Here is a 22007-nt window from a genome sequence, read left to right as displayed (position 1 = left end):
AGTCCATCCCGCTGCGCTTCCCTTGAGTGTGACATATGTCGCCGTCTCCTGGGGTTTAAGCGGAATGGCCGGAACGCCAGCGAAGGTAAGTTTTTTCCTCTCCTTTAGCCCTTCTTTCAGAGGCACATCCTGGACTGGGGTCTTCTTCTTCCTCCTCTTTCTTCGCTCGACTTTTTCCCAGCTTCAGTTCCATGGCACCCAAAACGAACTCGCTTTCAGTATCTTGGGTCTACATGTAACATTAATCCTTTGTCGATGAGCTTGGAATTTTCATGGTGGGGTAGAAGTTCGTAAATCTCGGGCAAGATGTTCAAGCGTTACAGATCACCTCTGGTGACATCTCACACCGGTGAGGAGTTTCCATGAAACTAGATACTGTTTCACGTAGTGATTGTATAACAATTCGAGATTTATCATGGTTTATAGTGATATCACGAAAGTATGATTTATAGTGACTTTATATTCAATGTAATTTAGTGTAAATAAGATTTTTTTATTAACACATTAAAGTTCATGGTTTCATTGTATCCTTGTTTGCTGCCAAATGACCTTATGCCTATTCTTTGTATTGCATCTGCCTTATCGCCTATTCTGATGTTGGAGTTATCTTTTTCCCTTCTTTCACGACAGACTATGCCTTCTCCACTTCTTGTTTGTAAATCTGGCTGAGCCAAATACAGGTGTTATATCGGATTTACACATCCAAATATTGCAAGATTTTTTGGTCTCATTTTAAAACGCACTTTAAGCTCCTAGGCACCATGAATCTCACCTCATAATCTGGCACTAATGCGACACTCGCCAGCGTTGGATGGACAAACACCTGAATCGGTCGAGATTACATTATTTTCACAATTAACACATCTATTCAGCCTGGATAAGGCCGAAATCTGAGATTCCACAACCATCAGTATTCTCCCATCAACTTGGCGAACTAAGAAGTGAGGTGAGAAGACAGTGACCCCCTACCTGGTCATTTCTGACATAGGGAGGGTTATCTAGAGGTGACCAACCTATTCTAACCATGGTGGGGGGGGGGGGTTCATTTTTTAGGATCACCATGAAATGAAAAAGGGCCAACCCTCAGTTCGGTTTTGAACCTGCACCTCCTAGGTTTCCAAGACCTGTGACTTAACCACCTGAGCAGATGGCCTTACTGACTCATGACATAGAGCATCAGGACTTATGTAGTGTGAGACCCTAACATGGAATTATCCAGCAGTGGGCAGCTGTTCCCTTCCCAGATGTGAAAAAAATATTAACTTTTTTCTCTAGAAAGTAAGTAATTGTAATAACCAATAAAGCACTCCCACAATAATAAATATAATTTCTTAAAACCTTGGTTTCTTTCATCTTTTTTATGCTGAAATGTCACAACCTAATTGGCTATGGCTTGCCCCCCTCCCTCTAGTTTTGGGGTATGCCTTTGGACCCTAAACCATTCTCTTTTTCTCTGTTATACTGAAATTTATGTATCAAAAAAACTAAGCCATCTGCTCCTTCAGGGATTTATTTTTGTTTCTTAAACATTACATGTGTTTTGTTAACCAAAGTGTCTCCTAATTTAACCTCACTTTCCTTACAATTAATTTCATTGCAATTTATCAACATGCAATGAAGGGATCCTAATGTACTATGGAACCCAACCCCAAAGGTTGCACTAATAAAATAAGATTTATTGAAAATTATTAATTTTGTAAAAGTTCCATAAATCATTAGTAATGGGTATAATTATATACCATTCCCTAATATTGAACATAAAGTAAAATGCACACATAAATAAATTTATATATAAGAAGATGTCCGACATTTCGCCACACTTTGCAGGGTTGTCCAAAGCGAAAGGTTGAACAGTCTAAACTAAAAAATTTATTTAACAAGTACATTATAAATATAAATAAATTTCACAATACTAGATATATAAGTATGTCATTTATAATGTATTCTTATTTTCCACAACATACATTTTAAGTAGATGACAACAGCCTGAATCTTCTAACATTGGCCTAAAAATTACAACTTTGAGCTTTTTTATTGTTACAATGAGGATATTGATTTGTATCAGTATGAAGGATTTATATATCTTATTAAGTCATCTATTTGATATTCACAGGTATTTTTTTTTTTACTTATTGCTTATATGACAGGCCATAATGTGTGATTTTAAAGTTCTTAATTGTACTGATTTATAACTACAAAGATAACATTGATAAGTCTTCTTATCTGTGTGATGGGACCTAATGTGTGATTTTAAATTACTAGGGAAAGCTGTTTTATATTCACATTGTAGACATCGATGAGGCTTCTCATAACTATGACGTGCCATTATATGGGATTTTAAAGTACTACGTTTAGTTGTTTTATATTCACAATGAGAACACTGATAGGATTTCTCCTCTGTATGTTGGGCCCTTATATGTGTCTTTAAATAACCAATTACAGCTGTTTTATAGTTACAATGTGGACAATTATGAGGCTTCTTATTTGTGTGATGAGCCATTATGTGTGACTTTAAATAACGAGGAACAGCTGTTTTATATTCACAATGTGGACATTGATGAGGCTTCTTATCTGTGTGATGGACCCTTATGTGTGTTTTTAAATTACTAAGGTAAACTGTTTTATATTCACATTGTAGACATTGATGAGGCTTCTTATCACTATGACGTGCCATTATATGTGATTTTAAAGTACCAAGTTTTGTTGTTTTATATTCACAATGAGGACACTGATAGAAATTCTCCGTATGTTGAGCCTTTATATGTGACTTTAAATAACTTACTACAGCTGTTTTATAGTTACAATGCGGACATTTCTGAGGCTTCTTATTTGTGTGATGAGCCGTTATATGTGACTTTAAATAATTAGGAACAGCTGTTTTGTATTCACAATGTTGACACTGATAAGGCTTTTCGACTGAATGACGCCTCATTATGTGTGACCTTAAATCACCAGGAAAAGCCGTTTCATATTCACAACTTGGACATTGATGAGGCTTCTTATCTGTGTGATGAGCCATTATGTGTGACTTTAAATTACTAGGAACATTCGCTTTATAATCACAATGTTGACACTGAAAAGGCTTTTCTACTGAATGGCGCCTCATTATGTGTGATTTTAAACTACCATGTCTAGCTACTTTATATTCACAATGTGGACATTGATGAGGCTTATCGTCCGTATGCCGGGCCATTATATGTGACTTTAAAGAATTAAGTCTTGCTGTTTTATATTCACAATGAGGACACTGATGAGGCTTTTCGACTGAAAAATGGGCCTTTATATGTAATTTTAAATCACCTGAGTGAACTGTTTTATATTCACAATGTGGACATTCATGAGGCTTCGCACCTGAATGATGGGCCATTATATGAGCCTTTAATTGATCAATTTGAGCTGATTTATATTCACAATATGTACATTGATGAGGCTTCTTATCTGTGTGATGAGCCACTATGTGTGACTTTAAATTACCAGGAACAGCCGTTTTATAATCACAATGTTGACACTGAAAAGGCTTTCCGACTGAATGACGACTTATTATATGTGATTTTAAACTACTAAGTTGGACTGACTTATGTTCACAATGAGGACATTCATATGGCTTTTCGCCAGTATGATGGTTCATTATATGTGATTTTAAACTACTAAGTATAGGTGTTTTATATTCACAATGAGGACAGTGATGAGTGTTTTCAACTGAATGACAGGCCCTTATATGAGATATTAAATGATTTACATGAACTGTTTTATGTTTACAATGTGGACATTGATGAAGCTTCTCACCAGTATGACGAGCCTTTATATGTGATTTTAAAGTAGAAAGAAATGTAGTTTTATATTCACAATACGAGCATTGATGAGGCTTCTCATCACTATGACGTGCCATTATATGTGATTTTAAACCACTAAGTTTGGCTGCTTTATATTTACAATGAGAACATTGATGGGGTTTCTCACCAGTATGGTGGACCATTATATGTCGTTTTAATTCACCTAATCGAACAGACTTATAATCACAATGAGGACACTGATGAGGCTTCTCACCAGTATGACGGGCCATAATATGTACTTTTAAATGACCAAGTGCAGTCGTTTTAAGTTTACAATGTGGACATTGATAAGGCTTTTCGGCAGAATGACGGGCCATTATATGTGGTTTTAAATTACCAAGCCTAAGTGTTCTATATTCACAATGTGGACATTGGTGAGGCTTCTCGTTTAAATGACGTGCCTTTATATGTAATTTTAAATTAATAAGGAATGCCGTTTTATATTTACAATGATGGCATTGATAAGGCTTTTCACTTGTATGACGTGCTCTTATATGTGATTTCAAAGTACTTAATTGTACTGCTTTATATTCACAAAGATGACACTGATAAGGTTTCTCGCCTGTATGACGGGCCATTATATGTGATTTTAAATGAGCCTTTTGTACAGTTTTATGGTCACAATGGGGACATTGATAAAGTTTTTCTCTAGTAAGGCAGGACATTAAATGTTTGTTCAAACTGTCTATTGCTTCAGTTTTCACAGGTATGTTTAATTCCATAATTCCTTTCTGACCATCCATCTTGTTGAGCGTGTCTTCGGCATCTATAAAACAATAATATTATGATTCAGAAAGTGTATTTTTGATTAATCCACAGAAAGTATGAAATTAATTATTATATGAATAAAAACTGATGACTAAAACAATTCTATTGAACACTACTTGAATTTCATAACTTCCAACATTTTTTGATATTAATTAAAAAGTGTTCTGAAAATATGAAACAGTGAATATCTTATAACATCAATAGTAGTGAATATTATATAATCAAAGTTAATAGAACAAGCACAAAAATTATAACATTTAGAATGTATTCTTTAGCTAATGTGTAACGGGAAGAAAATAAGTTTAATCAGTCTAACATTTTGTTAGGAGTAAGGTTGAGATAATTATTGTTCTAGAATTGGAATAAAAGTTGCTTAATCCCTTTACTAAACAACAGTACTAAGTTTAGTAGCAGACAGTCAGGGGTGATGGTTAAGTATGAAACTAAATACAGTAAAAGATTATTTAATGAATGTTTGGACTTTGCACCTTGTTTAATGTTGCCCTCCTCCAGGTCTACATAGAAAAAGGTATAATAAAGATTAGGTCACATGTGAATTGAGCAGATTTGTATGTGTAAAGAATGGTCAGCATTTAAATGGAAATTTCATTTACGAAATTAAAAGCCATAATTTTTATTTTTATGTTTATTTGAAACTTCATTTTTAAACAAAAATAAAACAACATAGGGTTCACTTTTTATGAAGTAGAAACTGAGAAATGTGACCATTTATATAAGGTTTTACTCTTGTTCACAAATGGATAAGTCAAAAAAGTATAGAGAATAAAAATGTTCAAAACAATTATATTTAGGTAGATAATCTACTAAAATAATTAATTATCAATTTAAATAATTAAATTGAACAAAATTTAGTTGTCTACCATATGCTTCCTTTGTTTATTTGAAACTTCATTTTACATAAAACAAAATAGGGTTAATGTTTATGAAGTAGAAACTGAGAAATGTATGTATTCATAAATGGGCAAGTAAAAAAAGTATAGAGAACAAAATTGTTCAAAACAATTTTATTAAGGTAAATAAGTTACTGAAATAATTAATTATCAATTTAAATAATTAAATTGAACAAAATTTAGTTTTCTACCATATATTTTCTTTAATTTCCAAATTTAAGTACTCCAATTTCTGTCTAATAAACGAAATATTACTGGGTGATGCTCTTGACTAGATTATCTCATGTAATTTTGTATCGAGAGCACTGAGTGTGGTCACAATTTCTATGTAATTTAATTACCTACAACCTTTAAACTATTTTGTTATCCCCCATCTTGGCTTTGAATGATATCTTTTGTAACTGTATATTTTACTGATGAAAATTAGTTAGCTTGTTTTTTTGTTTAATAAAGCAAATGAACAATATTGAAATGATACATAAAATAAAAACATATTAAAAACCCTCTATACTTAAAAAATAACAATTTACTCAAAAAGAGGATATTACACTATATTGTAGTATCCTCTTTTATGAGTAAATAGTCATTTTTATATTTTAATAATTTTAGTTATGTTTTTATTTTATGTGTCAACGTTAAATATTGTACTATTAAACCTAAAAGCAAGCTAACCAATTATTATTCAAAACAAAGCTAAGATGGCAGCACGTATCCTCCAAAAAGTCCGTTGAATAGTGGCCATGTTGAGCAGATCCAAATATTTTAAAAAGTTTAGTTTATCTTCCCATCATAATTGAAATTACATTACATTTAAGAAAAAATAGAAATTAATAATAAGTATTAAAGAAAATTATTCATAAAGGAAATCATAGGAAAAAACTCAAAACTGTAGTGCTACATTCGATGTTGAGAACTAACAACGAGAGAAGGGGAAAGAAGAAAACTTGGTTTTTGATCATTCGTTGTTTGGGCATGGATGGGAAATGATGTTTATAGGATGAGAAGGTCCTCATAAATTTTTTCCTAGCAAGGGTGAACATCTTGAAAAGGAAGATATCAAAGAGTCATCCACGAAGAAAAAAGGATTCTTTGTTTGGATCGCCAAACAACACACTTCGGTGGATTGTGAGTAAAAAACTTTGAGAGGATCAAGGTTTTGTTTCCTTAGTGTTTGTTTGCTGAAAGATTGTTTACAGCAAGTGTTGGTTTGTGGAATAAGAAGATAAAGAAAATTATCAAAAGAAGATTCTATGAAATTAGTTAGTTTTTTTCTACTTAAAATTGAATACGTTTGTAAAAGAGATATAAATTAGTTTAAGTGTTATTAGTAGTAAAGTTGATTGTTCTGAAACCCGCCCTGAGATTAAGAGCCAATCATGTTATAAAATTCTACTATTTATTTAATATTTAATCTTTTTATTTGACATTGACATTTTCAAAGCTATCTTTTAGATATGAAATTAGTTAAAACTATCAAAATTCTTTTTATTTTATTTTAAATAATTTTTGATTATTATAATATATTGTTAAGCGTTACACTTAAGAAGCAAGGTTTTCACGTTGAGAAGTATTCAGTAGTTTCCACTTGTGAACCACTTTCTCAATGCTTACAATTATGTTACTTATCATTTTATACAATTACCATTATAAATTTCATTTTGTATATATTTCCAGTTTTTATCTATGTTTAATCACTCCTTTATTTTATTTGTTACTTTTACTCTTGTTAATCTCTTATCTTCTCAGATTTTTTTTTATTTTATTTTTTAAATTTTATTTCAATATTTTTCTTCATCCTATGCGAGCTAATTTTCAGTCATCAAATTTTACCAGACAGATCTAAGAACTTGAAATCTTTTTTATTGTTGTTACATTATCTTTTTTTCCAGCATTTATATACTTCTATGATACTCATCTTTATTGTAACTTGATCTTTGTAGCTACAACGAGCTGTAACTGAATAGGAAGCTAAGCTGGAAAGAAAAGGAATGACCATCAATGAAGTCAGGAAAAGCAAAATAATGCATATAGGCCGGGAACAGAAACACATTAAAATACTTTGCAAAGGTGAACCAATAGAAATAGTGGACAAGTACACTTACCTAGGAGCAGTGATCAGCAGGAATGGAAAGGTAGAACAAGAGATATCCAATAGGATAAAGAAGGTAAATGCAACATACTACCACCTCTGCAACACAGTTATAGGGAAGAAGGAGGTAGAGAAAAATATTAAAGTACATATCTTCAAGGGTGTATACCTACCTACCCTCCTTTACGGAAGTCAAAGCTAGGTACCTAGATACTTGATAAGCACCTAAGCAGAGTCACTGCAATGGAAATGAGATACCTACGGTGGCAGGCCGAACTAGAAGGGATCGCTTACGAAATGGGAGAACAAGACAGTATGATATTGAGGCCAGACCAACAGGAAAACGCCCAAGAGGACTACATCTCTAGAGTGGGAGAGAAAAGAGGGAAAAACTGGGATGCCATGAGGGTGCTGGCTCGGGATCGAGTGGCTTGGTTTGCTTGGACAGAGGCACCTCCACGCTGAAAGGCACTAAGGAGGAAGAGAAAGAAAATCTTTGTAGCACTACAGGTCTTTATTGAAGACTAAAATATCAGCTATAATTGACTTACCATTATTAATTGGCGGTACATACAGTCTACTGATAGATGTGTCCCACTATTACATTTTCGAATAAAAACAAATGACGCATAGTGTTTAATTTTTAATTAATTAAGTCATGTAAAGTAGTACATTCTAGAATTAATATATTCCAAAAAAATATGAAAAAAGAAAATGGAATAAGATCACAGAAAAATTTAAATAACAAAATGTAGAATATAAAAGAAAGATGGTCCAGGTGCGTAAAAGAAAAAACTCAAATAGTCATCCAACTATTTAATTTTATGATTATTTGACTATTTACTTTTATGACTATTTGAGTTTTTTTTCTTCATCCCATCTTCCTTTTATAATCACACATGGTCAATCACCGATCATCCAAAACGTAGAATACTATTCTTAAGTTCGGCCCCTCAAAGATTATAAGATAAATAATTCTCACCTTCATCAGGAACAAGCAGCTCCTCTTCCTGTTTCACATGAACAAGGCCACCTGTCGACAAGAGAATAATATTTTTAACAAGAGGATAAAATAAATCAGAAATTTATAGGAAAATCTAAAGTAAGTAATATGGAAGGGAACAGTAGCACTTTAAGAGATTAATTTGGAATAATTTACAAAGATAAATATATGATTGATATTATACAATATCTTTCTTAAAAATCAATGAAATTTTTAACAGGTAAAGAGAGCATTGTAATAGGATTGAATTTTCAACCAATTTGTCAGTTTTAGAAACCCTTAATACCAAAAAAATGCATTTCTGTCCATTAGTCTCCTCTGTACATCTGTACCAACATTACCACTGGAAGAGGTAGACCGATTTTCTTGCTTATTTTTTGTTAGTTTTTTTTTTTTTTTAAACATAACATAAATCCTCAATAAAAAAAAACAGACAGGAAAAATTGTATTTGCGCATAACTCAAAAAATACACTTTAAAAGTATTCATGATCTTTAGTTTAACATGTTAAATGGAAAAACTTATGTTAAATGGAGAAATATTTCCTACTTTTACCATGTTAAAACGATATAACATGTATCATGGTTGAAATTCTGTTACTAGGTCTGTTAAATGGAAAATAACTTCATACAACAGACCAGCTGAGCTCATCACCATTTTATTTGTTGTTGTATTAGATTACTTGCTCGTAGTTTGTGTTTTCATTTTTGGATGTTTTTATAACAAATAAAGCAATGGATGACAATAATAATAATGTAATGACAGTTGTCAATTAGCTCATCTTAATTCTATTCCTCGTAAGTTAGAAGATCAACAAGGCACTCAGATGCCAAACTTTTACACAAATTCCATCTTTTCACTGAATTTAATGATGTTGTAATTAACTACTTTAGTTAAAACTTCAAAGTAAACAATAACATGAAGTTTTGGTAGGAAAGGTTAAACAAGTTGCTCAGAAAATCCGCTGAAGCTCTTATGCATTTAACATGACTTTAAATATTATACTTATAACATTTAACATTAGCAGATATAAAAATTGTTTCTATACCTGTAAGCTCTGTATCAATGTTTTTATTTTTTTCATAACAGTAAGATGAGTATTGCACATGGGTCAAGCATTAGAAAGGCAAATAAAATATTTTGTAGTAATTTACAAAAAAAAAAAAATTCATTTAAATCAGACCATTATTAATAAAGAAACAGTGTATTGAAGTTGTAACCTGTTTATATTCGGTTTAATAATTTTCTGAATGATTCAAAACCTATAAATCTCCAGACTAACATAAAATCAGGAGCGTTCTTATTTTAATATATAGGGAGATGGTCAGGGTTGCGGTCAAAGGAGAAATAAAAATAGTTCTTATTTTAAGTATTCTTCATATTTAATAATGATGGACTGAACATTGAAATCTTGATAATGAATCTAAAGTTAGGTAGTTACCTCTCTCCAGCCTGAATTTCATAATATAAAGGCAGCAAAGATTGTGATAAACAGAGATAGGCAAAAATTAGCTACAGTTGAAACTAATAGCTAAAATTGCCATCGATACGACCCTTATTTATGAATGAATCATTGATATATGAATATTGTAACCATGACAATTTTAGCTATTAGTTTCATAGCTGCCTAACTCTGGTGATAAATAATGAATTTATAGATTACTAAAATAACCTATAATGCTGTATCTACACGTTCACCACATTTTGCAAATCCATAACTTGTACAAATGTTTGGCAAACAAAGGAAGCAAGAATGGTTAGTGTCTACATACTTGTTTTATTCTTTATTTTCATTATAAAAAGAAACAAAATAAAGATAAGCAAAATGAAAGGAAACATAAATTTCAGAAATGTAGGTTATAGATGATATAAGTTATATAAATAGAACAACATAAAATTCATAAATATATATTTGTGTTATATAAAGTCAAAATTAAACTGCTGTCAATTAACAAGATTTAAAATTTACAATGATAGAATTTTGAAATATAAAATCTTAAATAAGAGTTAATTATTGAATCCAAAGGTCAGGGAAATTATTTAATTAATTAACAAATATTCACCTATTGGCAGTTTTAAAATAATGAAAACTCAAAACAAATGTATAGATGCAGTACAAGCACCTTTTGATTTGTGCCCAAAAACTGACGCCTAATGGTCAGTCATAAATGCAGGCCAACTTGTACCAGTCAATCCAGATAACCCATCCACATGCTTCTGTATGCACGAATTTGCCATTGTTTGGCAAACATGTAGAAGCACCTTTACAGGAACATAACTAACTAGGAAACTCCTGACCTGTAAGCTGTTATCATTGTTAAGCACATGGCGAGTATTAATCAAGTAGTCAATATTTTTATTACTATTATTATTAATTACTAGAACTGAATATTGTTCATATAATTTAAACCAATAAATAAGAAACTTTTTCTCACCATGATAAATACTTGGACCTTCATCTTCTATGGTACCCTTTGGATCTGTAACAAAATTTGAGAGTTATTTAATTTAAAATTTAAATAATGAGGAACGATTTTCTTGTAATAATAGCTTTAAATTTCTAATAACGTCTTAATACTTTTCACCAGCAATAAATGTTTAAAGATAAAGTTGGCAACAAGAGAAATAATGCTCATAGTGTTTTATGAAACAAAAAATTATTTCACAAGTCTAGAATAATAAAATAGCTTAAATTGTAGGAAGAAAGTCTGGATGGCAGTCAATAAAGGTACCAAAATAGTATTAAAAAAAAATTCATGGTTAACTAAAGTTTCATCCCCCGTCACAGGACTTCATCAGGGCTAAAAAAAAGATACTAACACTTAAATGATGTAAATATAAAGAAAAATAAGAAGTATGTGCAGTGAAACATATAAATAAATAGGAATAATAAAAGGTTTTAGACAATTAATGAAAAAAAAAATAGTAACAGATAAAAAAAATATATAAAATAGAGTACACACTAAAAGATCAAAGGAGAATAAGTGTAAAACTTTTACTCAGTAAAACTCAATAAGAGTTTTACTCTTATTCCCGTTTATCCATCTTCTAGTGTGTACTGTATTTTATATTCCTTTTTTTATCTGTACTTACTTTATTTTCATTGATTGTCTAATACTTTTTAATATATATATTTAATTTTATGTTTCAATTACGTTTAACGTTTACATCGTTTAAGTGTTTGTATCTTTTTTTTAGCCATGATAAAGCCCTGCAATGTGGGGTAAACGTTGGGTAACAATAGTTTTTTTTTTTTATACTATTTTTGTACCTTTATTGATCACCACCCAGACTATCTGTAATTTACTTCATATAGTAAATTATCTTCTTCCAAAATAAAAATAACTTAAAGCTAAACTTTAGTAAGCAAAAATTTGGATCAATGAGGGAACCAGAATGATGGATATGAAAGGGTACATAAATATTTTTTTTTATCATTAATTATCTTCAACAATAAAAACTTCAAAAATCAATCATATAAAAATATACGTATAACATTCAAATAAAAAATAAAAACGTACCAGTCGTCTCAGTTTCATCAGTAATTTCTTGTTTAATAGAAACACCAATGTTACTCACACCTGGAAAAGTAAGAATAAATAATAATTGAATATAATTGGAAAATTAATGATGAAATACCCTGATTGAAGAACATTGGATTAAATTGAATATTCTCTCATAAAATAACATGAATACAAATGTATTTTATGGGAGAAGTTTCCTGTTAACTGAAGAAATATTATAAAACATAATTTAATTTTTCAAACTATAATTAATGCCAGCACATATAATCATTTTCCCTTATATTTTACCATAATATACACAGATAATCTCTCGACTTCAGGTTTTTTTTGCAGACTTCAACCTCTGGCAAAATAATAATAACATAATAACATCTCAAACAAAATAAATAAGTTATTTTTGTGTATATAAAGGCCATTAGATTATTCAACTGTTTTAGATCGCAGACTAAGATTATAAAATTACAGAAATTTTTCATATCAGTTCATAATTTGTATATACCTTCACAAGCCAAGGGCAGTAATTAAAAAATATTGTTTGAGTCAAAGAACATAACTAATTATTTATTACCAAATTCATCCATGGTTATCCAATAGTGATGACAGCTAACTAAAGCCTTGAAGTAAACGCATCAAAAAAACAACTTTTTCTAATGTAAACAGGTAGGCGAGTGCTCACTAGCTCTAGACCGTATTTAAGCCGTTCGCGAACAACAGATCAAAACTAACAGTTATATAAACTGAAAGATAACTTTATTTTTTTACTTTATGTATTCTAAAAAGTAACATGCCATGAAACGCGCGATGTTTTGGTCTATTGGGCATTAGCCCAATATTAAAGGATATTATAATATTCGGAATATTAACATTAGTTAACTCTCTGCGGGACCGGGATAGTATCAAAATTAGGCTCTAGAGCAAGAAGCATACTTCTTTCTACGCTCATCACCTATGACAGTCTCAGTTAACTCCTGACTCTAGTAGGGATTACGTCGGCCCTTGTATCCTAGCGCTTCTATCCCACCTATTCCCGCTTTTCCGAAGTCTACTGGGTCTCTTGGACCGGTCTTCCTTCTAATTATTCCTGTTTTTGAGCGTCTTTTTCCCGGTCTGTAAGACTCGTGTTCCCTTAATAGTGGTACGCCCTCAGAGACCAGTATTCCTTTTTTTTATATTATGGCATTATTTCTTTAACTAATCCTTATAATGTCTTCAGAGGTCATAGTTATGAGTGGTGCACCGAAGAACGTTTCTTCTCGTTTCAGGAGAATAATAGACATTAGTTGCTGATTCTGAAAAAGAATCGGATGTTGAACTGGACTCTGAAGACTCCTATGTCCCTAGTGTAGATGAAGAAGAAAGGTCAGAACATTCCTCTCACAGCGAAATCTCGTGTGATGAGGAAAGAACGAACCTACAATTTCACCCACAGGTAACCGTAAAACCAGAAGATGGCCACTGGCAATTTTCTATTGCTTGATTTCTTTGAGTTGCAGTAATGCTTACGTCTTATATATAAATAAAGATTATTTACTATTATTGTTCATATTATTTTACAATAAAATATATACACCTGAAAAAAAAATGATATATAAAAAACCATAAACTATAAACTGAAGACTTAACTGCTAATCACATAATACATTTATGGTGTCATTCATGAGAAGATGGTTGAAGGTGTGGTCAGTGAATAACAAAAATGAGTAAAAACGTTTTTATTAGTGTCAATGTTTTGGCCATAATTTTAAACCTTCTTCAAGGCTGCTTGGAAAAGATGTTAAATCTAAGTCATCATATATATATAAAGATTGTTATATATCTTATTAAATTATCTATTTGACTGATTTATATACACAGGTCATGTTTTAGACTTTTGCCTATATGACAGGCCCTAATATGTGATTTTAAAGTTCTTAATTTTACTGCTTTATAACTACAATGAAAACATTGATAAGGCTTCTTATCTGTGTGACAAGCTATTATATGTGATTTTAAAGTAACAAGTTTAGCTGTTTTATATTCACAATTTGGACATTGATGAGGCTTATCTGTATGATAGACCTTTATATGTAATCTTAAATTCCGAGATACAGCTGCTCTATAGTCACAATGAGGACATTCATGAGGCTTCTCATCTGTGTGATGACTTATTATATGGTTTTTTAAATTATAAGTTCTAGCTGTTTTAAATTCACAATGAGGACACAGATGAGGCTTTACCCCTGCATGACGGGTCATTATGTGAAATCTTAAACCACCTATGCGAGCTGCCTTATATTCACAATGAGGACACAGATGAGGTTTTTCCCCTGTATGATGGGTCATTATGTGTATCCTTAAATTACTGCTGTAAACTGTCTTATGTTCACAATGCGGACATTCATGAGGCTTCTCACCTGTGTGACGATTTATTATATGGAATTTTAAACTCTGTAGTCTAGCTGTTTTAAAATCACAATGAGGACATAGATGAGGCTTTTCAACTGAATGATGACTTAATATATGTGTTTTTAAATTATTAATTGTAGCCGCTTTATATTCACAATATGAACATTGATGAGGCTTCTCACCTGTATGACGTGTCATTATATGTACTCTTAAATGACTTAACCGAACTGCCTTATGTTCACAATGCGGACATTCATGAGGCTTCTTATCTGTGTGACGACTTATTATATGTGATTTTAAACTACTAATTTGAGTTGCTTTATATTCACAGTGTGAACATTGATGAGGCTTCTCGCCTGTATGATGGGTCATTATATGAAATTTTAAATTACCAATTCTAGCAGTCTTATATTCACAAAGCGGACATTTATGAGGCTTCTCATCTGTGTGACAGGCCATAAAATGTAATTTGAAATCATAAGGTTTAGTAGTTTTAAATTCACAATGAGAACATTTATGAAGCCTCTCGCCTGTATGTCGGACACTTATATGTGATTTTAAACTATCAAGTCTAGTTGTTTTAAATTCACAATGAGGACACATATAAGGCTTTTCAACTGAATGACGACTTATTATATGTGATTTTAAACTATGAATTCTAGACGTCTTATATTCACAATGCGGACACTGACGAAGCCCCTTGTGTGTATGAGGGGTTGTCATATGCGATTTGAAAATATCAAGTCTAACTGTTTGAAATTCACAATAAGAACACTTATAAGGCTTTTCGTCTAAATGACAACTTGTTACATGTGATTTTAAAATCTTAATTGTAGCAGCTTTATATTCACAATGTGAACACTGATGAGGCTTCTCGCCTGCATGACGGGCTGTTAAATGTAATTTTAAACTCTTAATTCTAGCCGCTTTATATTCACAATAAGGACATTTATAAAGTTTTTCAGCAGTAAGGGAGGACATTGAATGCTTGTTTAAACTGTCTACTGCTTCACTTTTTACAGTTATGTTGAAATCCATCTTTTCTTTGCTGTAATCCATCTCATTGAGCAAGTCTTTGGCACCTATGAAACAATAATATTATGAATTAAAAATTGTATTTTTTAAATTGTTTAATTCACCAAAATTATGAAATTAACGATTATATAGACAATTCTATTGAACACTACTTAAATATCATAACTTCAAAATGTTTTGTTATTAATTACTTAGAATTCAAAAAATATGAAAAAATGAATATCATATAATATCAATAACAGTGAATACCAATAATATTGAGTACGATATAATCCTTTCATCCTGTGTGAGTTCATTTTCAGTCTTAAGATCTAGGCATTTTTTTTTTTAACATCACTACATTATCTTTTTATTCCTACACTTATATGTATTTTATATAATTTTTATCTTTATTTTAACTTGACCAATGTAACAAGAAAAACATTAGAGAAGAAAATGGACTAAGGCAAACAGAAAAATTTAAATAACACAAAATGTAGAATAGGATTCTTGAGCTCAATCCCTCAAAGATTACAAGATAAATAATTCTCACCTTCATCAGGAACAAGTAGCTCCTCTTCCTGTTTCACATGAACAAGGCCACCTGCCGACAAGTGAATAATATTTTCAACAAGAGAATAAAATGAAACGAAAAATAGGAAATTAGATTTATAGGAAAATCTAAGGTACAAATTATGCAAGATAATAGCAATTTATGTGGTTAATTTAGCATAATTTGCAGGTATAAATGTGTGATTGCTATTACATTTTTTTTTTCTTGAAAAATAATAAACAGATAAATTGATATTACCAATATTTTTCAAGAGCATATGTTTCAATAGCATAAACATTTTTCTAATAACTATCTTACAATTAACTATCTCTTAATATGTAATTTTCTTAAATAATCATTAGCATATTATTGAATATTGTTTTTAATTTAACACAATATATTAGGTTCATAAACTTAATGATAAAATAATAAAACTCAAGAAATCATCTTGGAAAAGGCCGAGCAAAGTTTCAGCATGCAGGTATAGACAAATCTAACCAACAATAAAGTTTTGATTTCATTTTATAATTACAAATATATTACTGTAGGCAGAGCTTTCTTTCTCTACTGTTGTACCTCAAGAGATTGTTCCAAAGCTAGAAAAGTTACAAAAACCTATGGTACAATCTATAGAATAAGGCAAATACAACATAACTTCTTTTTTTCCCAGGTGCGCCACTATTCAAATATAGCAGTGAGGTAGAAAAAATATTGTTGGATATTGGAAGATTTTGAAAAAAAAAATATTTTTTTTTTTTAGTAATTAATGGTTTTTTTGTTGTTGTTATTTTTGTACCTTTATTGACTGCAACCTGGACTATCTTCCTACAATCAAAATATATTGTGGTTTTTTTCTTGAGATATGGCATTTTTATGTCAATTCAATATTATTGTAATAGTAAATCTAATTTCTTAATTTCTTTACCACCTAGGTAAGTTGAGTAATGTAATCATGTACAATTTTGAATATGCAATTTTCAACCAAATTCTCATTTTAAAAAGCCTTAAGACAAAAAAAAAAATGCATTTTGGTCCACTAGTCTCTCTGCGTGTCTGTACCAACATTATCTCTGGAAAAGGTAGACCGATTAATAAAATATGTTTTTTACAATATTGCAACCTCTCACAGCAAAATATAGGTATAAAGCTGCGAACTGGCCTCAATTCAAAAATATATTCAACCATAAATTAGAATACAACCTAATTCTTAACAGCACAGAAGCAATAGGCAGTCTAGCAGGTTAAAAATTTCACCGTAGCACAACAATCTACACACAGAACCTACATTGCTCCAAGAATTTATGAACTCCCTGCCACTCTTAATAAATTAATCAAGTTTAAAAATACAATAAAAAATAAAGTTCAAAAATTGAATTCCGCTACACTTAAGAAATTCCTTTCTAAGCTTACAGACCTTAGAAAGAAACTCTTTAAATGGAGGAACGAAAATTGGTCTAACACTCTAGAATTCTTTGATCCGGGTTTTAAACAAATGTGGAGGATTCACAAATTTCCACAAAAAAAATAAGATATTAATACCTCCCCTAAGGATCTCCAATACAACGAACACATACGACACAAAACAAAAATCAAGTAAAAAAAAAATATTGTTTTTACTTTGTTCCAGTTAATAGTATAACCTCATCCATGTATCATAGCATTGCTATTCTCGAACAGGGTTCCTGTTTAAGTCCTATTCTATTTAACCTTTTCATAAATGATCTGATCATAAATGGCAACCCAAAATTTAAAACTTTTTGCCGATGACACAGCGATTTACACCTGTTCATTCCATATTGACACAATGGTTAATAGACTAAAAGAGGCTTTAACAACAACATGTGAGCACACTTTGAGTAACTTAATTATTTTTTAATCCCTCTGCCTAGCCATTTCTAGCATATGGACCTCTCACCTACCAATTGTCAAATATGGCACATCAGATGCCAAGCCTATAAAAGGAATATATCCTGCCATCTGGCATCACTCGGCCTGGAAGAGTACTGCCTCCATTATACTCCTTCCTCTAAGAGGATTACAGGTTAAAAGTTACCTCTTTCCCACCTGAGTATCATAATATAAAGCCAGCAAGCATTGCGATAAATAATAAATTCATATGTTACTAAAATAACCTATTACAAGAACACTTAATCACTGGATAACTTTTTGTCAATCATATCACTAATATTAATTAAGTAGTCAGTATTATTATCATTATTTATTACAAGAACTGAATATTGATCAGATAATTTAAACCTATAAATTAGAGACTTTTTCTCACCACAATAAGAACTCGGCCCTTCCTCTTCTTTGATACCAATCGGATCTGTAACAAAATTTAAGAGTTACTTAATTTCAAATTTAAAATATTGAGCAACAATTTCCTTTCAGTAATAGCTTTAAATTTCTAATAGTTTCATGCTTTAAACCAGTAATAAATATTAAAAGGTAAAGTTAGCAACAAGATAAATAATACTCGTAGTGGTGTTTTATATAAACAGTAAAAAATTGTTTTACAAGTCTAGAATACTAAAACAGCTTAAGGCTAAACTTTAATAAACAAAGTTAAGATCAATAAAGAAATTCTTATAAGGAAAACAATTTTACGTACAAAAACTCAAAACAATGAAAAAATTTACAAAAAGAAATTTTTTCCAAGTCTATCATTAGAAGAATTAATATCTCTTCTTCCCCTCTATTATGTATATTACCATTTATTGTTCAGCTAATTTAAATACTTTGTTACTATGTTTACTTTAAAATTATTTACGTTATTGTGGCATAACTGCCATCCCCACTCCTCCCAAGACAAACGAGTCACTCTGTCTTTGACTGCCGTCAAAACAGGTATGCATTCTGTCTCATCATTTGATTTGAATTTTTTTCTTTTTTCATCTCTTTATTTTTACTTTCTTTAATATTTCTTCTCTTATCTATCTGTTACTATTACCCTTTTCATTAACTATTTACAACCTTTAATTTTTCTTATTATATCTTACTTTTCATTTTATACCCCTGTTATTTTCCAGTTATGTTTTTTCTTTTTTCCTTTTTGTAACTATGTCAAGTGTTTGTATCTTTTTTAGCCCTGACGAAGCCCTGCAACATGGGGAGAAACATTGGCTCAATAAAAATAGTATAATTATTTACTATTTGAGTTTTTTTTTTACCGCACCCGGACCATATTCCATTCATCTATACACACGGTCAATCAATAATCTTCCAGAAAGATTGTTTATGTATGTAGAACAGCTATGAATATATAGGTCTCGGGAAAGGTGGACCTCAGTTTGTTCAGCATATGCCAATGTTTGCTCACAAAGGTTGGTAAAGATTGCTCCTAGATCACCCTCGATTACACCCTAGCCCTTCGCTTTGCTATCAATAATGGTTGTAAATAGTAACAAACTAGACCATTAATTATAAACAAACATGTCGTTAATTGTTGCTACACGTCTTCCATTTTTCTCTAATGCTATCTTTACCAGAGCGGATTATCGATTTACAGTTCCGATACAAGAGATTTTACTTAACTATTGAATATGTGAATACAATTAACTATTGTGGCGTGGAAAATGTGCTGACATAATTCATTAATATTTTTATAACCCAAACAATACTTCCTTATCTAAGAAGTGGCTCAGTTGTAATAATAAATATCAGGCACTACACAATATATGAATTATATCCAATCAGTATCAAATTGAATCAAAGAAAAATAATTATGGGAACCAGAACCACTGATAAGAAATATATAATACATGTATATTTTTTTGACATTAATTTTCTTTGACAATAAAAACTTCAAGAATCAATAATGTAAAACTACATCCTTAACATTCAAATAAAAATAAAACATACCAGCCGTTTCAGTTTCATTTGTACATTCTTGTTTAATAGAAACGCTGATGTTACTCACACCTGGAAAAGTAAGAAAAAATAAAAGTTCTATATAATTGGAAAATTAATTATTAAACATCCCAATTATAAAAATGATTAAAGTATATCAGTTTAAATTTAATAGTCTCTCATAAAAGAAAATGAATACAAGAGTTGTTTTTTTTTTTTTTAAGGAGCAGTTTTCTGTAAATTGAAGAAATATTTTAAAACATAATTTAATTTTTAAAACCATACTTAATGACAGAACATATAATCATTTGCCCTAATTTTTAACCAGTAATATACAAAAATAATTTTTGGACTTCTAATAAATTATTTTTATGTAGTTTTTACCAGAGGATGGAAGGTAAAAAATAAAATGAAAAATTAATAACACAACTGAATTCAAAGTTTTATTGCGAAATATACCTTCATAAGAAAGGATTACTTAAACCTTTGTAATATAACTTTAAAACTTTAGAATTGGATCCTTCACAGTAATGAAAGTAGCTAAAGATAATAAGATAAAACAAAATAAATGAGTTATTTTTGTGTATCTAAAGGCCACCAGATCATTCAACTGTTTTAGGTCACAGATTAAGATTATATAATTAAAGAAATAGAAATTGTTCATATCAGTTCATAATTTGTAGATAACAAACCAAGGACTATAACTAAAAAATGTTGTTTGAGTAGAAGAAAATCACTAATCATTACCAAATCCATTCATGGCTATCCAATGATTACAGCTAACTAAAGACTTGAAGTAAACAACCCAAAGTCAACTTTCAGTAGCGCAGACCCATTGATAATAGTTTGCTCTATAGCCATCTATGTCGTTCGCAGACAACAGATCAAAACGAACGTATCTAAAAGCTAAGAGCTAAAATATTTTTGGTTTTAACTTTATTTCAGATGATTTGATAGAACATGCTATATCCTACCCCTTTATAGCCTTCGGTAAGTGCTTTAGGGAATTTTTAATATATTCACATCTTGGACAAGTCTGTAAAGTTACTAATTATGAAACATAGTTGACCGTGGATGACTTGTACTAGGAGAAGATGGTTAGGGGTGCGGTCAAAATGAAACACAAATACGTTGATGTAACTTATTTACTTCAACAATAAGTTGATTTAAACTTATTTAATTGTGCCAACGTTTCGGCTAGAGTTTCTAACCTTCATCAAGGCTATGACAGAACAAGATAACAACCAATGAGTATAGAAAATAAAATATAAACATAATGACATAAAGTGAATAATTTTACAGAATGGAATTGATAAAATGAAGTGACGAGAGAAGTGGAAAATAAAATATATACATAGGTAATTGAATAAGTAGGTAAAATAACATAATTAAGGAAATAAAATAAAAATAAAGTTATATAATGAAAAGAAGTATGAATGCATTAGTTATTCATAGTATGTGCCGATAGACTGGGGGGTAGGATCAGGGCCACCAAAGTGTGAGAGCTCTACGGCAGTCGTTGCGTGAGAATGCTTTCGAAGAATGGGTCAATTGCAGGTGTCAGGCCATTGTTGTTCGCCATTTCAAAGAGACCCCGAGATATTTATGTGAGAATCAGATACTCTCGGGGTCAGAATGGGTGAACGCCCTGAAACTAAATATCAACTACGCACCCCTGCGTGGAGTCCCAGGAGCTAGTGGACAGCAAGGAGAAGTTAGGTCCCTTTGTCGCAAATGCGGCAGAGTCTGAAACACCAGCCCATGTGCTGGGAAAATACTCCAACAACTCCCTCCTTATAACACGACGGCACCACAGGGTCAAAGAAGAATTGATGAAGTTCCTTGAAAGAAAAGACTTCACCCGCTCCGAGGAGGTTTATTGCGTTGACATCGACGGATCCGTAAGATACGCCGATATTGTCGCATTTATAAAAGTCGGAGGCACGGCTCTGGTCTTGGATCCGACGGTAAGATTTGAAAGTAATGACCTCGAACAGGAAGGTAGAGTGGAAAGGGGAAAAAAAGGAAATATATGAAAAATGCCTCTCTTTCCTTAAGGAAAAATTCCGCAAGACCGTC

General features: G+C 31.2%; 2 protein-coding genes across 6 annotated transcripts; both read right to left on the bottom strand.

Moving 5' to 3' along the window:
• Positions 1–1754: 1754 nt before the first annotated feature.
• Positions 1755–13215, bottom strand: LOC106678370 (zinc finger protein 208). 5 transcript variants are annotated; one of them, XM_067049700.1, is made up of 6 exons: positions 12696–12725; positions 12125–12184; positions 11039–11083; positions 10727–10908; positions 8584–8634; positions 1755–4599 (listed from the first exon to the last, which is right to left on the bottom strand). In XM_067049700.1, exon 6 carries the CDS (start codon positions 4574–4576, stop codon positions 2126–2128), a length of 2451 nt encoding a protein of 816 aa, XP_066905801.1. In that variant the 5' UTR covers positions 4577–4599; positions 8584–8634; positions 10727–10908; positions 11039–11083; positions 12125–12184; positions 12696–12725; the 3' UTR covers positions 1755–2125. The 5 variants fall into 5 exon arrangements, with proteins under 5 accessions (XP_066905801.1, XP_066905803.1, XP_014272330.1 ...); XM_067049702.1 differs by having other exon boundaries at positions 10727–10865; positions 12696–12719; XM_014416844.2 differs by lacking the exon at positions 10727–10908 and having other exon boundaries at positions 12696–13215.
• A 609-nt stretch (positions 13216–13824) lies between these two features.
• LOC106678377 (zinc finger protein 658B-like) lies at positions 13825–20781 on the bottom strand. Its single transcript, XM_014416852.3, has 5 exons — positions 20676–20781; positions 19941–20000; positions 18361–18405; positions 16080–16130; positions 13825–15594 (listed from the first exon to the last, which is right to left on the bottom strand). Exons 1-5 carry the CDS (start codon positions 20686–20688, stop codon positions 13970–13972), a joined length of 1794 nt encoding a protein of 597 aa, XP_014272338.1. The 5' UTR covers positions 20689–20781; the 3' UTR covers positions 13825–13969.
• Between the last annotated feature and the right edge of the window lie 1226 nt (positions 20782–22007).

This window comes from Halyomorpha halys, unplaced genomic scaffold (assembly GCF_000696795.3).
Source record: "Halyomorpha halys isolate HHAL.00 unplaced genomic scaffold, Hhal_1.1 Scaffold136.1, whole genome shotgun sequence".
Classification (NCBI taxonomy): domain Eukaryota; kingdom Metazoa; phylum Arthropoda; class Insecta; order Hemiptera; family Pentatomidae; genus Halyomorpha; species Halyomorpha halys.
The sequence above is the reverse complement of the archived record's forward strand: the minus strand, read 5'-3'. Positions and strand labels throughout refer to the sequence as shown.

Excerpts from the sequence above, each read along its gene's own strand:
- LOC106678370 (XM_014416844.2), bottom strand. Across the intron at positions 11,084-12,124 it reads TGATGAAACTGAGACGACTG|ATCCAAAGGGTACCATAGAA; the intron begins GTACGTTTTTAT and ends ATTTTGTTACAG. Across the intron at positions 8,635-11,038 it reads AGGTCCAAGTATTTATCATG|GTGGCCTTGTTCATGTGAAA; the intron begins GTGAGAAAAAGT and ends TCTTGTCGACAG.
- LOC106678377 (XM_014416852.3), bottom strand. Across the intron at positions 16,131-18,360 it reads AGGGCCGAGTTCTTATTGTG|GTGGCCTTGTTCATGTGAAA; the intron begins GTGAGAAAAAGT and ends ACTTGTCGGCAG. Across the intron at positions 15,595-16,079 it reads GCTACTTGTTCCTGATGAAG|GTGCCAAAGACTTGCTCAAT; the intron begins GTGAGAATTATT and ends ATTGTTTCATAG.